The sequence below is a fragment of the Octodon degus genome, unplaced genomic scaffold (assembly GCF_000260255.1).
Source record: "Octodon degus isolate 3935 unplaced genomic scaffold, OctDeg1.0 scaffold00126, whole genome shotgun sequence".
Lineage (NCBI taxonomy): Eukaryota > Metazoa > Chordata > Mammalia > Rodentia > Octodontidae > Octodon > Octodon degus.
Genome location: NW_004524702.1, coordinates 4,019,715 through 4,038,558, shown reverse-complemented (window position 1 = coordinate 4,038,558; position 18,844 = coordinate 4,019,715). Strand labels below are relative to the sequence as shown.

Here is an 18,844-nt window from a genome sequence, read left to right as displayed (position 1 = left end):
TCCCTCTTGCTGTTAGGTCCTGAGAGCTGAAGCCAGTAGGGCTGCCCTGCCCAGGAGACTCCCAGCAGCCACACGTGTTACAATGGCAAGGACTTGGCTGCCTGTGGGCAGTCCTCCCTGTTACTCTTCCTTGTCACAGCATACGTGTGCAGGGCAGCTCATGGAGAAACAGGACGAAGAACAGCCTGTGTCCGCCCAGGGCTTTGGCTGAGCTGGCTGTATTTGGAACTGTCCCTATTGTCCCCCATCACAGTTCATAACATCCATGCGAGACCCTTGTTTCCTAAAGACTTGAAGAAGTCTGTAGGCTCCAGGGTCCTTTTCCCAGATCAAGAGCCCTGACACTAATACCAGGTGGGGGGCAACTACAGCAGGCTGGTGGCAGAGGCCACGTGGCTGCCTTTCTTCGCCATGGCTCTGCCCCTGGAAGGCTGTCTCTTCCCTCTGTCTCTGTGACCTGCCAAGGATCATAGATGGGACACAGCCTGGTTGCAGGATCAGCCGTGGCAGCACCAGCCTAGAACCTGCCTGGTCGTGTCTCTGGGGGCCCAGCTCCCACCCCAGCAGCACCCCAGAAGGTCTGCTAAGGAGATAGGGCTTGGGGCAGATGCAGGCACACACAGCGCGAGGCCCTCCCTGCTTCTGACCCACTCAGGGACGCTTCCTTCCCCAAAGCCAGTCTGCCCTGTCTCTTCTGTGGCCCCATCTTCCTAGGGCCAGAGCACCCCCAGGAGGGAGGGACTCCACCTCAGCAGTAGACTGAGTAAACTTCCCACATCTGGCCCGCAGAGCGTAGATCCAAGGCATAAGTCAGCCAGAGGCGCCTGCCCCATGGCATTGCTGGGGACCTCAAGATGAGGTCGGGCGGATGGGGATGGCTGCGAGGGCATGTATTGCTTCACACAGGGACAGAAGCAGTTCTCCCTCGTTTAAAATAAGGGCCAGGAGTGGCTTCTCTTATGAAGCCTATTCAGCTCATCTTCACCACCTGACCCACCGCCACCCTCTGCTCAGCCCTCCTGTGCCTGCAGCGCATGTCCCCTGCACCACCTGGCAGCGAGCAGGAAGCTCGGTGTTGCACTGGACGGTGGGGCCGGGGCTTTCAGCCACTTCCCCTGAGAGAAACAGTTACAAACGTTCATTTCTTCATCTTTTCTAATCCAAACTCTATGGGGGTTTCTAAAAATTTGTTTTAAGATAACATGTACAACTTTGGGATAAGTAAACAGGGGGCCGGGGAGATGGCTCAGTGGAATAAGTGCTTCCCTGGCAAGCTCAAGGGCCTGAGTTCAATCCCTAGTTCCACCAAAAAAAAAAAAAAAAAAAAAAGTAAATGGCAGCTGTAATTCAGACATACACTAGAATATGACTGAAAGGTTTGCTAATCTTGGGAAATGAAGCAGATTTACATTGCTCAGAAGAGGGTAAACAAGATAAGTATGCAAAATACAGCTGAGCCGTTACTGTTAGCCAGTAATGGATGGTAAACTCTGGCTGTGATTCCTGGCTCTTTGTTGTCCCCTTCTCCTCTTGGCCCTGGGGATTGAACCAGGGGCTTTCACACTGAGCTGCATAATCCCTCTTTAATTTTATTTCAAGGCAGAATCTAAATCTCCTAAATTGCCCAGCCTAGACTCAAACTTGCAGTCCTCCTGCCTCAGCCTCTCAGAGTGTTGAGGTTACAGGCACGCAGCACCGTGCCAGGCTTGACGGTCTTTATCATAACTCCCTTCAAGAATCTCGTAGAAATTTGCAGACATTTCCTGGGAAATGACCTACACATGCTTGCAATTAGGAGCTCAGGAATTCCCATCTCCTATAGGTGCTCAGGAATCTATGATAAACTTCACAAGTTTAACTGTATTTCTAGATCACAGAAAATAACCACACTTCAGCATTTGACCTCTGGAGGAATTCTGAGGTCTATTTCCTCTCTACCTTTATGCCTTTCTGTACTTTCTACAATGGCATATTGATTCATTCTGAAAAAAGAGAGCAAACAGTAACCTGGACCACACAGCGTGCCTTAAAGTGCATGGAAGAAAGGAAACCAGCTGCCTCTGCCCTAGGAGGACGGTGGCAGTGCCCCCAGGCTCTGATGCCGGTGCTGCTCCTCGCCCTGAGCTTGCAAGCTCTTGCCCTGCCTGTGCAGTCCGCTTTCCCTAATGTACCCTTGTGACTGTACTGCCATAAGCCCCTGAGCTGTGTGGCCCACGCTACAGGCAAGTGCCGGCTCTAGAGATGCCTACGCTTGGTCCTCCCTGTCCTCTCAGAGTAAGGAATAGAGAGGAGCGACTCACCGCAGAGACACGCGCTCTGGAGACACCTTGTTCTCTGTGCAGCTGTCCCTGCTGCTCTCTGATGTGGTCTGGGCTTCCGTGGGGGACTTAAGAGCCACGGGCTGCTGGTTAGGAACCTACCTCTTCCCCTTCCTGCAGTACAGGTCTCCATTTTACGGGGGGGCTTTGTGCTTGGGTGTTGGGCCCATCCCTGACACCTCATGGACCTCTTCCTGGCCCAGTACTTACTCCATGGGCACCCAAGAAGGTGTTATTTGTACGCTTAAGGGCAGCAGCCAGCAGGTTTGGCTCTAAGCACACCCTCTGGGCACTGCTCTCTGTCCCTCTGGAGTAGGTCACACATCTCTGGGAATAGTTTTGGCCCACAGGAAGCCCACAGTCTGGCTGGGCTCCATGGATCCGAGAGCCTGTTGCCCCAACACACAAGGTGGCTCCTGCAGCTTTGCGCCCTGGGTTATCATCCCTGTTTCACAGAGGAGAGTGCAGGGCACTGGAGCTGAAGTCACAGCCTGACACTGTGCACACAGCTGGTGATGCAGATGTGCAGGCTTGCTGTCCCTCCCTGCCAGCCAGGACCCTGCAGCTGTGTTTGACAGCTCTGTCCCCCAAGCCCACATCACTCAGGCCCTGGGCAGGCTGCCCCCTCATGCTTACCCTGGAGGAGCTGCTTGTTCCCCCAGATGCGGAGTACCTTGCACTCAGCACTCTGAGTTGTTTGTTTCTGTGGGCCACAGGGCAGCCCCTCCTGGCCAGTCAGGGACTGGAGGACTCTCTGCCAAGGTCACATTCTCCATGTGCTCCTGGAGGGCTAGGCCTTGCAAAATGCTTTGCACTCTGCTCCTGCTCTTCAGGCTCCTGCCTCAGCCTACTGTCCCATTCAAGTCGATTCCCCCAGGACCCTGAAACTAGCCTTACTTCCCCACGCACAGCAGCCTGTGCTGAGCACGTTGCCACTTCCAGCAAATAACTGGAAGATCAGGAGATGTGCTGCCCTGCCTGGGAGCACACATCGCCCTGACACACCCCCAGCCTGTGTTCAGGGTTCTGAGTATGATGCCGCTGCAGAGCCCTGGCAGATGTGCATGCCTCTGGGGATTGCAGGCCCTTGCACACCTCTCCCCCAGGGACAAACGAGTGAGCAGAATGCTTCCCAGAGGCTGCGTGATGCAGGAAGCAGGGACAGACTGAGCCGGACGGAAAGATGAGCCCAGGCAGGACCCAGCCTCCCAGCGACCTTTGCAGGCATGACGGGCAAGCCCATGTCTGCAAGCCTTGAGGGCTGAGTTTTCCTTGGGACAGGTGAGCTGCGCTGCACGTCCTCACCCATGTGGCTGTGCTCAGACCCCTGCAGGACTTGGGCTCCATGTGCCTCTGTGACAGAGACTGAGAAGAGACGCTCCCTCCTTGAGAAAGCAGCACAGCTGCCGTGGCCACAAGACCTCTTTAGAAAGCTCTTTGCCAGACCGAGGACGCAGCTGAATTCAGGGAATCGAGCTGTACTGTTTGGGGCTAAAATGTTACTTCTGCCACGTTACACAACACCTTCGCTGCCTCCTGGGTGTCATTACAAGGGCGTCAAAATGAAGCTCCAGGGTAGTGCAGATCGTCTGGGTCGTGGATTTCCCTGGAAACACTCCAGCATCTTGCAGATACAGCTGAGAGAAGGAGAGAGGGAGGTGGCAGAGTGGCAGCTGGAGATTTGGCAGTGGTCAGACTTCATTCCTGCCCGCCTTCTGCAGACACTGCATTGCCAAGCCAGCTTTCTTGGGGTTCACTTCAGGGCGAGGAATTTGCTGCTATTGGGGAAGGGGCGTTCATGCATGGCCTGGTGGTGACAGGCTATAGAGGCGGCTTAGTGGTTAATGCGCCACAGAGAGGTGGGCCAGCCAGACCCGCCGTGGCCGGCTCTGTGGCACTGCCGCTGGTTGTGAGCATGGGCTGTGGCTTTGTGTGTTGATCCCATCGTAGGTCCCACGACTTCAGAAGTCAGGAGGTTCAAAGTGTTCTTCACTTGGTTTTTAGGGAGAAAGCAAACCAATGACTAAAAGGAAAAGCTACTAGGAATTTACTAGCAATTTATTGTGAAATAAAATTAATAGTAAAATTAAAAGAAAAACATAGGACACCCCTGTACACACACATCCCAGAGCAGGTATGGTGCAGGGCCTGGTGCTGCCCAGCCCATCGCACTTGTGCCGGCCACAGCCTCCTGCCCTGCACAGCAGTGGCCAACAGCTGCCACCGGCCCCTGCAGGGACAGCACACGACCTGTGGCAGTGCAGCCTGGAGCCGGGTGCTGCTTGATCGCACTGGGATGAGTGTGCTTCAGCTACCTGCTCTCATGACTGCTAGGTTGGGTGGTGCCGTTCTGACCTGGTGACCAACCTGGCCACTGTGACAGAGGGGTCCAAGCAGGGGGCCAAGGAGCCCAGAAACGGGCAGGGTGGATCTTCACCATGTGTAGCAGTGGAGGCCTGCCTCTTGCAGGCAGCCAGCAGGACCAAGGGTATGCAGTGATGGAGTGGACAGAAAGCACAGGCGTGTTGATGGGTGACACGGGTGTACTGGAGATGCCACCAGAGAGGCTCCACAGTGACCCTGGCCCAGGGGCGGCGGGGCTCAGCTTCACCTCCTTTGTGCTCTGCATGTTGTTCTTGGTTGCATCCTTCCTGGAGAGCAATTGGGCCAGGAAAACTTACCCCACAGCACAGAATGCAGATGTAAAGCAGAGGTAGGGGCACAGCAGGTTCCCAGCAGCACCCACACAGATACCCATGTGCGTGCACCAGACGCTAGCCATGGACATTCAGCGGGAAGCGGTGGCAGCCCTCAGCCACAGGAAGCCGCTGTATCTAGCAGTGGGCATGGCTGCCACATGGCCGGGGAGAGAGAGAGAAGGGGCTGTGGGCCCTGAGATTTGCTGGCTTCTCTCTTTTCTTTATGTGCTGGTACAGGGTCTCGCTGTGCAGCTCGGACTCATAGTGCTCCTGTTTTCAGCCGCCTTAGCACTGGGATTACAGGTGTATGCCACCACGCCTGGACTCGCCCCTGGGCCTTGGCTTCTCTTTTGGGAAAACAAATCACTGATCACAGGAAAGGCCCATGGTGGGAGAAGGGTGCCCTCTAGTGTCTGCCTGTGTCGCCTGCTGGCCTCACACTTGGCTTCTAACAGTGGCATGAACCCTTCCGCCTCACGCCACAGAACGCATCTCACCTGGCCCCTGGCGTGCACAAGGGTGTGACCAGATGCAGCATGCACTTGAAATTTGAAAGTTTTGACATAGGGCTGGTGAGATGGCTCAGTGGTCTAAAGCACCTACTTAGAACAAGCTTAGCAAAGCACAGGGACCGCGGTTTGATCCCCCAGCACCGCATGCCAGCCAGCCCCGCCCCCTGGTGGCTGAGCTGGCCACACACACACACACACACACAAATAAAATAATAAATAAATAAATAAATAAATAAATGAAAGTTATGACAGTGAGAGGCATGTTGACCCAAAGGCCCCTTGAAACACTGCCTCTGACTCCAAACGCCCTCCTCCTACTGCCTTAGTCACTTTCTGCCACAGCTCCAGGGTCCTCTTTCCTGAGTGTCTTTAACTGGGCTGCCCTGGCTGCTCCAGTGTCCTAAACCAATTCAGAATGCTGGCCTTTGGTGCCCATTTGGACCCTGGGGAGGAGCCAGAAGTTCATGGCGGCAGTCTGCAAGCCTGTCTCTCCATCGGACAGCACTGGGCAGCCGCAGGTGCTGCACGCCAGCACGGCTTCAGAAGCAGCAGCCTGGTGGGCTGAGTGTGCTCAGAGCAAAGGGGGGGTTCTGCGGGAGGCTCATGGCAGTGGGGCTTTCGCTGTAACAAAAGATCTTTAATTTAAACATTCACCCTATTTTTCCATTACTTCTTACACAGAATAGTGACACAAATGACTCCAGAAACAATACTTATACTCACAGCACATAATGTACTATTACACTCTTAGCTCCTTTTTTATTTGCTTCATTTTTATGTTGGTTATAACCTGCTAAGTTGATCCAGCCTGCAAACTGAAAACAGACTCTCTGCCTCCAGTTGTTACCTTGGGGACCACACCCTGTACATTCTGTGTCCCTGTGCAGGGCACCTGCTCCAAATCTGCCCCTTGCAGGTAACCAGGCCATGGTCAGATGCAGTCAGGGCGAGGGAGGTGAAAGGGAAGGAGACAGCTTGGGTTCCACATGTAGGAAGACTGGGGCCCTACCAGGGTTTTCAGCGGTTCCCCTGCCCTGCGCTGCTTTTCTGTCTCATTTTCAGTATGCACACTTTGGACAAAAGAGCTTGCAAGGGCTCAGACTGCTTGCGCTGCTCTGCCCTGCTCTGCTCTGGCCTCTGCTTCCCATCATCCAGGTGAGAGTTGGACTTGAAGGTCCCTCAAGTGACATTCTGTGATTCTTTGTCTGGGAGAGGGTGGGGCCCAGTTTGGATGTACAGTGAGGAGGATGTGCCTGATAGGAGGTTGGAGTGGATCCCAGGAGACCAGGGTGGAAAGAGGCTGCAAGGTGGCAAGGCTGCCGGGCTGGCAGCGGGTGCCACAGGACATGACCTTGCTCCCCCTAGCTGAGAAAAGCAGCAACTGGGTGTGTTCCCCCACCACCTCCCCAGACTCCAGGCCTTGCTACAGGTGCTGCAGACGGTCTGGGCCTTGATGGAGCCCATGTATTTGCTGCTCTCCCTATGGGTGTCATGCTGTCACGGGCAGGCCCTGGCCCAGCATGGGCACAGGCTCCATAGCAGACGGGCCGGAAGGCAGAACTGAGCTCCTAGAAGTGCTAGTACCTGGAATGGAGGGGAAGCCGGAATGGGTATAGCCCCAGGCTGGGAGCAACACCAGGTAGAGACAGTTTGGGCTGCGCTGCCCTTCCCTTGGGGTCATGTGGAGCAAGCCCTATGGGATGCTGAGAAGGACTTGTGGTTCTCGGGGGACCTCCTTGTGCCTTGTGCCAGCCTCCAATGGGACTGTTTTCTCTTCTGGGTCTGTGTGGCCCATTTAGTGCTATTGGGGGCTGCCAGGAGCCAGCCAGGCCCTGAGGTCTCTGAGGTTGGATCAACCAGGGCCAAGCCCAGGAAGGGGGAGTGCTGAACTTGAGTTAGAGCCATTGCTATGGCCCCGCCCCCCAGCAACTCTGGGTCCCCATCTCAGCTGCCGGGGCCATGGTCTGCTGACATATCCTGGGGGTCAGAAAGGCCACCGAGTGAAGACGGCCACAGCTGAAGACAGGGACAACGGGTTCATACCTCACAGTGTCTTCGCTGCAGGTGTCAGGAGCGTGTCTAAGTGCACCATGACTTCCTCTAGGAGGGGATAGCATGTGGCACTCACCTCCCAGCAGGGCTCTGTGAAGCAGGCTGGGAACATGCGATGGTTGTGCCCCAGTGGTTCCCACCACGTCCCCAAGGGAGAGAGGCAGTGTCTTGGTCCGTCCCCTGGGCACCTGTCTATGTCACTGCCTTCAGCCCCCGTGGCCCTGGCCCTGTTGCTGTATCCAAAGGCGACCCTCGCAGGAAGCAGGAGACAGGCCTGCCAGTAGCAAGGCCCTCCACGATAGTCACCAGCCAGGAAGATGCCACCTCTGGCCCTGAAGCCTGCTGTCCTCCTCTGCCCTGGCCACAGGGACCTCGGGGTCCCCCAAGCCTTCTGAGGTTCTCAGGGTCTGGGACCTCGTGTGCTGGGAGCTAATGGCTGCATTCTCCCCGTGACATTGCAGGGACACCACCTCAAACTCACTGACTCCTGAGGACACTGAGGACGTGCCCGTGGGGCAGGACACCGAGATCTGCCTGCTGAAGTCCGGGGAGCTGATGTAAGTGGCAGGGACCCCAGAGAGGACCCAGAGCTGGGGACTGCCCCCCGCTCCGACTCCAGTGCGTGCTTTTCACTCTCAAGGCATAATGTATATGCACTGAGGTTCTCCTATGGCAGTGTGCGGCCCTTGAACTGTGATGCCCGTGCGACGCAGTCACTGCTGCCGTTGGAGCATGGAACTGTCCGTCACGCGAGTTCTGCCCCTTTAGTCACTCCCAGACCCGACCTTCTCCTTTCGAAAGTGACTGTGTAATGTTCTGATTGTGGGGGCAGTGTGCTGTCATCGTCGGAACCTGGGGTGCGAGCCCGCTGTGCTGCGTGGTGGCCGCCTCAGCAGCTGAGGCGTCTGCACAGAGCGCCCGCGGCAGGGGCGAAGCCTTGCATCTTCAGGGCAGCTGGGGCTTGGGGTGTTTTAAAGCCTCAAAAGGCATCAGTGAAGTTATTTTGAAACAGTTGTCTTTGCTGCAGGGGTCAGTCATGGTGCCGTCTGCCACGCAGACGTCCTCGTACAGGTGTTTCTGTGACAGCTGTGGCAGCCTTCATGAAGGCTGTGGGCTGTCTTCTGTGGCAGTTGTTGTCGCCAAGCGGTAGCCTGGCCCCCTCCTTCCCCATCTATTGGCTTTATTTCCTTTATTTTTGTTTTTCTCAGTAAGGACTGACAAAAATGACTCCGTTTTGAGTCTGACGACGTTCGCGACACCTTGCAGTCTTTCTTCGGTACACATTGACAGTGACCCTGGACTGCGAGCTCAGGTTGTCAGCGGAAGGCTCAGGCTCCTTCCTGTGCGCGTGCCTCTCGTGCACAGGCAGACCTCAGTGTCCTTAGAGGGACACCGGCCTAGGCTTGCTCAGATAACCCCGTACGGGAGAGGTTTTCTCTTCTCAAGTTGAACTGCTGCGTTCATTCTTCCTTGAGCCCTTCCAGTAAGTTGTAACTACGAGTTCCTTCCAGAGCCTTTGAGTTAAATCTGCATCTGAGACCATCTGGAGGCACAAGCAGTGCACATTCGGGTCATGACACAAGACTTCAGTCGTAAATTAAAACTAAAAGTCTGGTCGTAGAGCAAATCGGATGCCAGGCTGGTTGCAGCCGAAGGGTCCACTGTATTTATAGCTTTCAACATAAATATTCTGGCCCGTATTTTGGAAGCTTTTAAGCTCACTGTAGCACACGAGTTTCCTCTGATGTCGGTTCCTCCAGTGCTGCTCCTTGCCACATGACAGCCTGCGGCCTCTGAGTGTCTTTTCCCGTGGTCTCCTGCTCCTCTCCTTTGGGACCCGTGGCACCAGTGCCAGGCGCTTTGCTCGTGTCCGCAGCGCCTCCGCGGCACACACAGGTGCGTGCACTCGTGCGCACCCCAGGCTCCGCCATGCTGCTCAGGCTGAGCGAGCCCGGTGTTCTCCTTTCAGGTTTAACTATTGAGTTCATCCACTAGGTTTTTTATATTTTGTTTCATTTTAAATTGTTGTCTGCAGTTTTGGGGATTGTGCCCTGAAATCTCACACGGGGCTCCAATCCCAGACCTTTTTAGTTTTTGTTTGTTTGTTTTGGATTTTTTATTTGTTTGTTTGTTTTATTTTGAGACAGTCTTGCTAATTGCCCAGGCTGGGCTCCAACTTGCCTCCACCTCCCAGAGTGCCCAGATAGGTGTGCTCCACCATGCTCAGTGTAGTGGTATATACTTTTAGTATTTCTGGGTGTGGTTTTTCTTTCCTTTCCTACTTTTTTGTTGTTTCAAGAGCGCTTGGAGCTGCTACTGAGGCATTCCAAGCGAGGTGCTTCAAACACCTTGTCTGATGGTCACCGACACAGCTGTCGTCGGCACTGGGGGCTGATGGGAGTTGGGTTTCCTGTCGTGGGTCTGACCCAAAGGTGGGGCTAGAGCTGCCCACCGTCACTTCCCGGGGTTCTGGGGTCCGGGCCCCTGGCAAGCCTGTGCTGCGGTCTTCTGCTGACTTGGCACATGGTTAGTTGCACTTAGGAAAATCAAGGGCGTGTCTGAAAGGATTCATTATGGAATGGCCTGAAAAGGTGCCTTCAGATAGAGACAGGAAACATGATGAGATTAGGGAATGCCCAGAAGGACAGGATGGGGCAGGTCCTTAAGGAGAGCGGGGGTAAAATCAGCCGCGAGAAGAGCTCACCACTGCGCAGCAAGTGAAATGCAAATTTCATACCTGCCCAGCAGCCTCTTTCAAAGAGGACAGCAGACTAAGGTTTGGCACCTGCGGTGCAAGAGAACTGGAAACACGGTAAGGACAGGGCAGCTCAGAACACGGAGAGTTCTTGGGGACCCTCGGCTCGGCTCAACTAGATTTCTGGAAGCATGTGGTACAGCTTACCTTGTGGCATGAGGTGCTTTCTCTCTGGCTCTCTGGCTCTGGCTCTGGCTCTGGCTCTGGCTCTGGCTCTGGCTCTGGCTTTCGCTCTGGCTCTCGCTCTCTCTCATTCTTGAGGATTGAACCCAGGGCCTTCACATACATTCCCAGCCTTTTCTGTATCTTTTATTTTGAAATAGGGTCTCACTCACTTTTCCCAGCTAGACTCAGACTTGCCACATTCCTGCCCCCCCCCCGAGTGCTAAGATCACAGGTGTGCACCCCCACACCTGGCCCAGTAGCAGGCTTCTCTTATTCATCACGATATTTAGACAAAGCTGGTAAAGCTTTCGTTGGCACCTCCTCTAAAGACCCCAAGATTGTCCTGGCAGAGTGGTTACTGGTGCCCAGAGAAGCCTGGAACCCCAGATTAGAAGTTGCCCCAGCATCAGGAGGACCCATAACTTTTTGCAAGGCCCTGCAGGCGGATGTCCACCTCTTTCCCAAAGCAGGACCCACTCTCCTGCTTGCTCTAATTCTTGGAAATTGCACATATCAGGCAAGTGCTTTTAATTAGAAAGGAGTGTCCCGCCGAGCCTTCCTTTCCATCCTTGCTTGAAAGGGGACAAGAAGATACTTTCCCAAAGCAAGGCAATGCAGCGCAGTGGCCGGTGCATGCTTGGGGTGAGGCCCATGTGGACCAGGGCCATGTTCTCCCTCTGTCTGAGCCAGAGCTTCTTGGTGGCCCCAGTCTGTGTGCAGGAGGCCTGTCTTCCTTAGTGGGAGCTAGAACAGGGAACACGGAGCAGGGAACAGGCTCCATCCCTGGTCATTCCACTGCTGCTGTCACCCTGTGTAACACAGACTTGCACGTTTGTGTGTCAGAGGAGGTGGGTGACCTCAGTAGCCAGCCCGCAGACACAGACCCGTGCCTGGGAGTTGGGTCCCACTGTGCACTTCCCTGCTAGGATCAAGCTACCCCTGACTGTGGACGAGATCGCCAGCTTCGGTGAGGGCAGCAGGGAGCTGTTCGTGCGGTCCAGCACCTACAGCCTGATCCCCATCACAGTGACCGAGCCAGGCCTCACCATCAGCTGGGTCTTCTCCTCTGACCCCAAAAGTATCTCCTTCAGTGTGGTCTTCCGGGAGGCAGAGGACACACCCCTGGACCAGTGCAAGGTAGGTGGGCCTGCCGACCCTGCTTCCCCACACCGGGCACATCCCCTGCTGACCAGGGCAGGCAGAGCACCTGGGGCTTGTCCAGTTGGCCCTGTGTGGGCAGAAGGAGACCAGCTCAGAACAGCTGCATGGGGCAGGTTGAGTCTGATCTTGAGAGGTCAAGGCACTGCCTAGAGCTTTCTGGGCCCAGGGCTGGGGTAAGGCTGATTTTTTTACCAAGCTACGCAGAGCTGGAGGGGCCACCTCTGCAGGTGTGGCCTCTGCCCTGGATGCAAGGCGACAGGGAAACAACCGCAAAATACTGTGGGTGGAGAGCTCATGTGATGTCAGGCTCAGTCATGCCACCCGCCCGGGGCTTACCCACCTTGTCCTCATGACCTTGGATCTTGGGGCCCTGGCCCTCCCTGATGATGACCCTGTCCTCCACAGTGGACACCAGGGGGCAGAAGAAGCCCATGTCCTGGGTGCTCAGATGCCTTCTGCCTTCCCCGCTCCTCCTGGGCTCAGGATGGGGCAGCTGGTACCTGGCCTGGCTCCGGGCACTTGTGCTCAGCAGCTGTCCCAAGGACCCCCATATACCCCGCTAGCCTGGGACTTGTGGGAGTCAGTGTGTACCAGGCAATGACAGCAGTGCTCAGGTTCCAGGGTGACAGAAACACAAGTACAGGGGCCATACGGGTCGAGTCAGTCGGGTGGTGCAGGACAGAGGAGGCGTGTCCAGGCTGAGGGGCTGGAAAACCCGGGAGAGTTGGCAGACATCCTCAAGCCACGGAGGCCCAGCCCAGGGTGTGTGGACACAGCTAAGAGGGAGGAGGAAGCTCTGAGCGTCTCCGTTTTAACAAGTCAGGCGGCTCTCAAGAATCCAGAGATGCACACTGGCCTCTTGGGAAAAGGACAAAGCCAATTCAGCAGCAGCAGAAAGAAGGAAATAATGAAGATCGGAGCAGAAAAAGGCAAACTAGAGAATCAAAAGAATGGTACAGAATATCGATGAAATAGAGCTGGCTTTTTGAAACCAAAAACAAGCCCTTAGCCAAACTACCCGCAAGACAAAGATGACCCAAATAAATAAAATTAGAGATTAAAAAGGGACATTAGGGGCCAGCTAGATAGCTCAGTTAACTAAGCGCCTGCTTTGGCAAGAGCAGGGACCAGGGTTTGATCCCGGGGCAGGCTGAGTCGGCAAACAAGTCCAGGGATAGTGGCGCACACCTGTAATCCCAGCTCTGGGGAGGCTGAAGACAGGAGGCTCACTATGAGTCTGAGCTGTGTAGTGAGACCCTGTACCAAGTACATAAATGGGAAAAAAATAAAAGGGGAAATGACAACAGTTGCCGTGAAAGCCGTGGTGTCGTTAGTAAGCACTTAGGCCAGTAAGTTGGAAAACCTAGGAGAAATTTCCAGACGTGAAGAACGACCAAAATTGAACCAAGAGGATCTAGAAAACTTAAATAGCTAAATGTCTGGGTTACTTTTCTCCCGTTGCTGGGACAAAATACCTGACATCCAAAATTAAGAAAGGAAACATTTATTTAGCTCACAGTCAGTAGATGTTTCAGGCCATCCTTGGCTGGCTCCAAGGCAGATGGCACCTGGCAGAGGGCCGCAGCTCATGGCGAAGGAAAACAGGAAAGAGCCAAGGGAGGGCCAGCGGCTGGGTCAGCAGAGGCTAAGAGCAGCCCCTCTCCCTTCCTTGTGCTGCGAATGTCTGCCCCAGGGCGGGGGCAGCACTCACCCCATAATCCCAGCACTGGATCATGAATTAGTCACAACTGCTAGAGGTCTGGCCCATGACTACGTGAAGCTTTGGGGGGACGACTAGACACCAACCATAACAGTAAATAAGATGCATTTAGATTAAAGTGGTAATAAAAAGTCTCCCAACAAAAGTCCAGAAGAGACAGATGTACTGATAAACTTGACCAGACTAAAGAGCTAACACCAGTGCTCCTGGAGCGACTCCATGAAGTAGAAAGAGGAAGCGCCTTTGCCAACTCACTCGAAAAAGCCACCTCGTTCTGCTTCCAAAACCTGGTGAGGACACAAGGAAAGTAAGGGACAGATGCAGCTGCCCTTATCCATAGTGAAACACTTGCAAGTCGAAGTCAGCCGTACATTCCAACAATCCTAAGTCCTGTCCAGCCAGTTTTATTCCCAGACGCAGGGGGTTCCTCATGCACAAAGCAGGTTAGTGCAGCACAGCCAGAATGCGGGTAAAAATCCACGGTGGGGGTCAGGGAGCCGGGGCCAGGTCACGATCTGCAGCAGACCGATACCCACAGCGCCACAGGTGTCCCCAGCCCACGTGTATCCGTGGCTCTTAAGCTCTGGCCCGGCAAGAGGCCTCAGCCTCCGTGCCCCAGGGCCCTGCCTCGGTGACCTATCTCCTCCTACGCTTCCCCCAGGTCCTCATCCCCACGACCCGGTGCCACTCCCACAAGGAGAACATCCGGGGCCAGCTGAAGGTGCGCTCGCCCGGCATCTACATGCTCATCTTTGACAACACCTTCTCCAGGTAGGTGGCAGGTGACCCTGTGGGTCCCGTCTCTCTGCCACCTGCTGGCAGGCACAGAAGTGAACCCCTAATCCTGCCTCCACTGGGGACAGTTCATGGCTGGCGTCCTGGGGTTCACCATGAATGTCCTAAGACAGCATGATGGTGTCAGGGTCCTACCCAAAGCCAGAGGGGCCCTGGAAATGCAGCAAGGGCGGAGAGGATGAAGGAAGGTGGGGAGAGAGCGGGAGGAGGCTGAGCCAGGAGGCAGGCTGGGCCTAGCGTCTCAGGAAGCCAGCCCTGACGGTGCTGCTGCCCCCTGGGGCCATCTCTGGGGCCGTTTGGGATGTTCAAATCAAGGTGGCAGCCTGATTTAGATGCCCAGTGAGAAGGAAACCCAAGCATGTCCACCTGGCTGCGCCCACAGGAGGCCCACAGCCGTGTCCCCAGACCCCAGCCTTCTGTGGGAGCCCACGCTCCCTGCAAGGTCCGACCCCAGCAACAGGCACCCACATCTGCCAGGCCCCCCTGCAACCACAGCCGTAAGCTCCAGGCACCACCCTCCCTCTCTCCTCTGTCCCCTCAGGTTCATCTCCAAGAAGGTGTTTTACCACCTGACGGTTGACCGGCCTGTGATCTACGACGGCAGTGACTGCCCGTAGCACCAGGCACCCGGACTCCTTGGTGTCACTTCTTGGTGTCACCGCATCTACAGGAAACACTACTCTTCCTCCCATCACATGAAGCCCAAGAAAAAGAAAAGAAGCAGAGCAAGCCCACCAGCCCAGCCTTGCAGCCCGCAGCTCTGCCCTCAGCCCCCGAATGTCCTCTCCACCTGAGGCTCCTAAGGGCTTGGTGACACTTCCCCTGCTGTGACCCACCTGTCCTCATCCCAGGGACGCCTCCCAGAGGTTCCACCTCTCCTAGAAAACAGCTGGTCAGAGCTGAGCTCGCTCCCAGTGGTGCCCTGTGGCCTCGGTCCAGGTGCCCTAGGCACACCCCATGCCTCCCAGGACGAGGCCACAGGACTAGGGTACAGGGCTGGGGGTCCTCCCACCACCCCTGCCAGCCCCTCCTCCAGTCGCTCGCTGTGACCTAAGTGTGGGGTTAGTGCACGAGCACTCAGATGGGGAGGGGCCACTCGGCCACGCTGTCCTCATGGCCTTGCCCGGGTACCTCTGTCCTTCAGCAGCGTCTGTGCTCAGCCAGGCCCCTGAGAGCTCAGCATGCCCCGAAGGCCAGCGTGCTCGGGGCCTCCGGGGCCGGGGAGCTCGAGACCCGAGCAGCACTGTGTGCACATCTCCTGCTCCTGGCCTGGCTGTTCATGCACAGGGACGCCTGCCTCGCCCGCAGACACCTGTGTACCAGTGATCAGAGCCAGGCAAGAGCCACTTTCACACACCTTGAACAAGTCTTCAGTATGAAGTCGCAGAGGAAACAGGCCATAACTTACTCTCGTCCCCCCCCCCCCCCCCCCGCCAGTGTCCCGGCCTATGTGCCCACTTCCTTCTCTAACAGGAAGCAGATGCTCTGCCATTCCCCGGGGTCCTTCTCCACCCCCTGGGAGCTCCTGCTCAATGGCCTCTGTCCCCTATACAGCTGGCCACCTGCAGTCCAGCCCGTGCTATGTCCACAGGTGTGCAGAGCGTGGGACACAGTGGCCTGCTGCAGCCAGGGGCGAGGACAGAGCCCTGCCAAGCTGGCTATAGGGCTCTTTGCTGGACCAGCCATATCGCCACACCACCCTGTCTACCCCAAGCTGTGACTCACTGCCAGGGAGGCCAGGCCAGGTCCAGCCCAGACCCCAGGCCTCCAGGGTGCCCAGCCTTGGCCACAACACCAGCAAAGAAGACACTTGTGGGTCACGGGTGAGAGGACTCGGAAGGGTCAGGGCCGTGGCCTCTGCAGGGGCATGTTGTGCAGAGCCCAGCTGCTCAGCACAGGGCAGAAAGCCTCCCAGCCTGAGTGTCCTCTCCAGCGTGCCTGGGGCCTGAGTGTCTCGGGGACAGACTACCCCGCCTGAGACCCCCTGCCCTCTTACACAGGCCATCGGAAGTTGGCCGCGAGCTAACAGGAGTGCCCGGCACAGCCCGGAATCTGCTGCCAGTGCTGGCCAAGCCAATGGCCCCTCGCTGATCTCATTGCCACCCCATGCAGCAGGAACCACCTGTCCCTGAGTAGCTGCCATGTGGGCTGGGCAGGCCCTGAGGCACCCCTCTGAGTTCCATTCTGGCCATCGCCACTGTCATGGTGGGGGTGAGCACCAGTTCAGAGACCTGTGTTCAGGTTCAGCTGTCTGAAGCCACCCAAACTGCTCCTGGAGGACAGCCTGGCCTTGGTCACTTCCTCTTGGCCTCAGCATGTTCATTTCTTATGCTGAGCAGACACTCGTACAGTGTTAACTCACCGCGCAGTCCCAGTTTGCAGTTCAGTCTGTGGCTACATACAGACCACCTCACTGGCCTATTTAAGGCTGACTTACACACATAGCTTTATGCTTACTCTAAACCGTTCCCAACTGTACTGAGGTTTAGAGCTTGAGGTCATTTTTTAAAATGCAAATGACAACTGAGCCACTGCTGATGGCTATGGCCTGGCTAGATGCAGCTATGCCAGAAGTCAGAGCAGCTGTCCAGACCCTGGGCCACTACCCCTTGCTGGCCTCCCTCTCTGAAAGACAAGAGACCTGCCAGATACGTGCTCACCCACCAGCAAGGCAGCGGGGTCCCCACAGAGCCCCAGGCTGGTGACCCAGCTGCAGGTGGCATGGCCAAAGCAGGCAGGTTTGACCTCAGGAATCTGGGACTACAAAACCCCACAGGCTCAGGAAGTGGCAACGCAGAGACACATCATATAACTCAGAAATGAAGGGGTGGTGTTTCTGAGCACTCGAGGGTCACCTGCAGCAGGGAGGCGCTCCAGGCCTAGGAGTATTCGTACAAGGGTGCAGTCTCAAGTCTGGTGGACATTCTGGGGCACCATATAGGAGTTTCATTTTTAAAGTCTGTCTGGTATCCTTCGGACTGAGAAGCCGTTCTTGATTCAGCATTGGGGATCGGAGCACAATGAAGCCATCTGAGGTGCTCAGAACCAAGGGCCATCTCGCGCTCTAGCCCTGAGACCCTGCTCAGGGCTACGAAGACCAGCACTCAGCGGGGCTCAGGGAGCTTTTGCATCATTGCAGTCCTTCCAAGGAAGCAGGAAAGACGGGACTAATGAGTCCCTCTTCCCTCCTAAGCACTTTTCTTGATCAAGTAGAGCTCTACAATTTCAGGGAGCATCTCTGATAGACCAAAGCAAAGCAAAAACAATGGCTTCCCTAGAGCCTTATGGTGCGTGTTCTCCAGAGATGCTGCCTGGGGCTGCAGGGACGTCCGTCCTGGGGCAGAGGCTTGGAAATCAGAATGCACTTTACTGCCCCTCACTTCCAAGGCCTTAGGACAGTGGGCAAGGGCGCCCGTGTCACTCTTACCCACCAAAGAATCACCCAGTGGTGTCAGATACCAGCAGCAGCCCCATGGGGGGGCCAAGACACTTGTATCCTAGACCCTGTTCCTTTATAGTGTCTGCTAAGCCGTTTGGAAATACTTTTAACCTCAGGACTATAAGTAAACACTATGACATCGGGAATACATGGTCTGCCATTCTGTTGGGATGCATGGTCAGATGAGTGACAGCAGGCCTGTGTCAGGAGGCAGAGCACCCTTCCGTCATGTGGCGCTGGCGGGGGACGAGGGTGTAGCTCCTGCTTGGCCTGCCTGTTTTTGCTGGGATGCAGGTCCCTGATGGGCTAGGGGGACAGAAGCACTGTGGTCGTCCCTGGCCTGGCTGGATGAGCTCGACCGGGCTGCCCGCTCACGCCTCTCACCCCAGGGCAGAGGGCCCCTGCCTGAGTGCCCTGGCCCCAAGGACACCATCCAGCACCCCAGCCTTCCTCTGCCAGTGGCCCAGTCGCACGGCCTCCTGATCGACTGCCCTTTTAGCAGCACCCAGGTTGTCCCACCTGGGCAGGAGCAGGGGCTCATTCACCCTCACCCCCTCCCCACCCAGTCTCCCCCTGACCTGGAGCAGGAAGGGCTCCAAGGCAGAGTCACTAGAGACACTGGTGTGTTCAGTGCCTGGGGCCACTCAGAGGCAGGGACAGAGCTACAGGCCTGGAGGCAGGGATGCAGAGGAGGCAGCCACTTAGTCCTGAAGGGTCACTCCAACTGGAGCTGGGGCTTCCAGGTGGGCCTCCATTTACCTCACCCCTCCCAGACTGCTGGGAGACTGCAGAGGACCAGAGCCCTACACAGCTGCTCCAAGCCCACATCCGAGATCCCAGGACTCAGCCCTGAGGCGGAGCACCCTGCGCTGTGACTCAGAAGGGGATGTGCCTCGGGTGAGCCCTTTGGACCTGAAGATGCATGGGAACAATCTTGCTGCCCACACACCTCCGAAAGACAGACTGATGAAACCTGTGACCCCAAATGAGAAAACGGGGTTTTTTAGAGACCACAGTTAAAGCTGAAGCTATCAAAAGCTGGGGTGAAAGCGTTGTGCTACGGAACGGTTATTGGAGTGGGTTAGGGTGGAGGGGAAGGGCGGCCTTTGACTCCCCACACTGCCGGCTTCTGATGCAGCACACTGGTGACCTCAGGCGTCTGATGTGGCCTCTCACCACTCCCCCAGGCTCTGGGAGGACAGGCTGCTGGCTGGCACCTTCACACCAC

General features: G+C 56.1%; 1 protein-coding gene across 5 annotated transcripts in view; it reads left to right on the top strand.

The window, feature by feature from the left end:
* Fyco1 (FYVE and coiled-coil domain containing 1) overlaps positions 1-17,758 on the top strand; it is a 60,492-nt gene extending 42,734 nt beyond the window's left edge. For 4 of the 5 annotated variants that reach the window (XM_023700719.1, XM_023700718.1, XM_023700717.1 and 1 more), the window contains exons 15-18: positions 8,043-8,138; positions 11,428-11,638; positions 14,044-14,153; positions 14,719-17,758. In XM_023700719.1, coding sequence (XP_023556487.1) covers positions 8,043-8,138; positions 11,428-11,638; positions 14,044-14,153; positions 14,719-14,794 — 493 coding nt within the window. In that variant the 3' untranslated portion in view covers positions 14,795-17,758. The remainder of the gene's footprint in view (positions 1-8,042; positions 8,139-11,427; positions 11,639-14,043; positions 14,154-14,718) is intronic. The other variant, XR_002817985.1, reaches the window with a different exon arrangement.
* Positions 17,759-18,844: the final 1,086 nt, after the last annotated feature.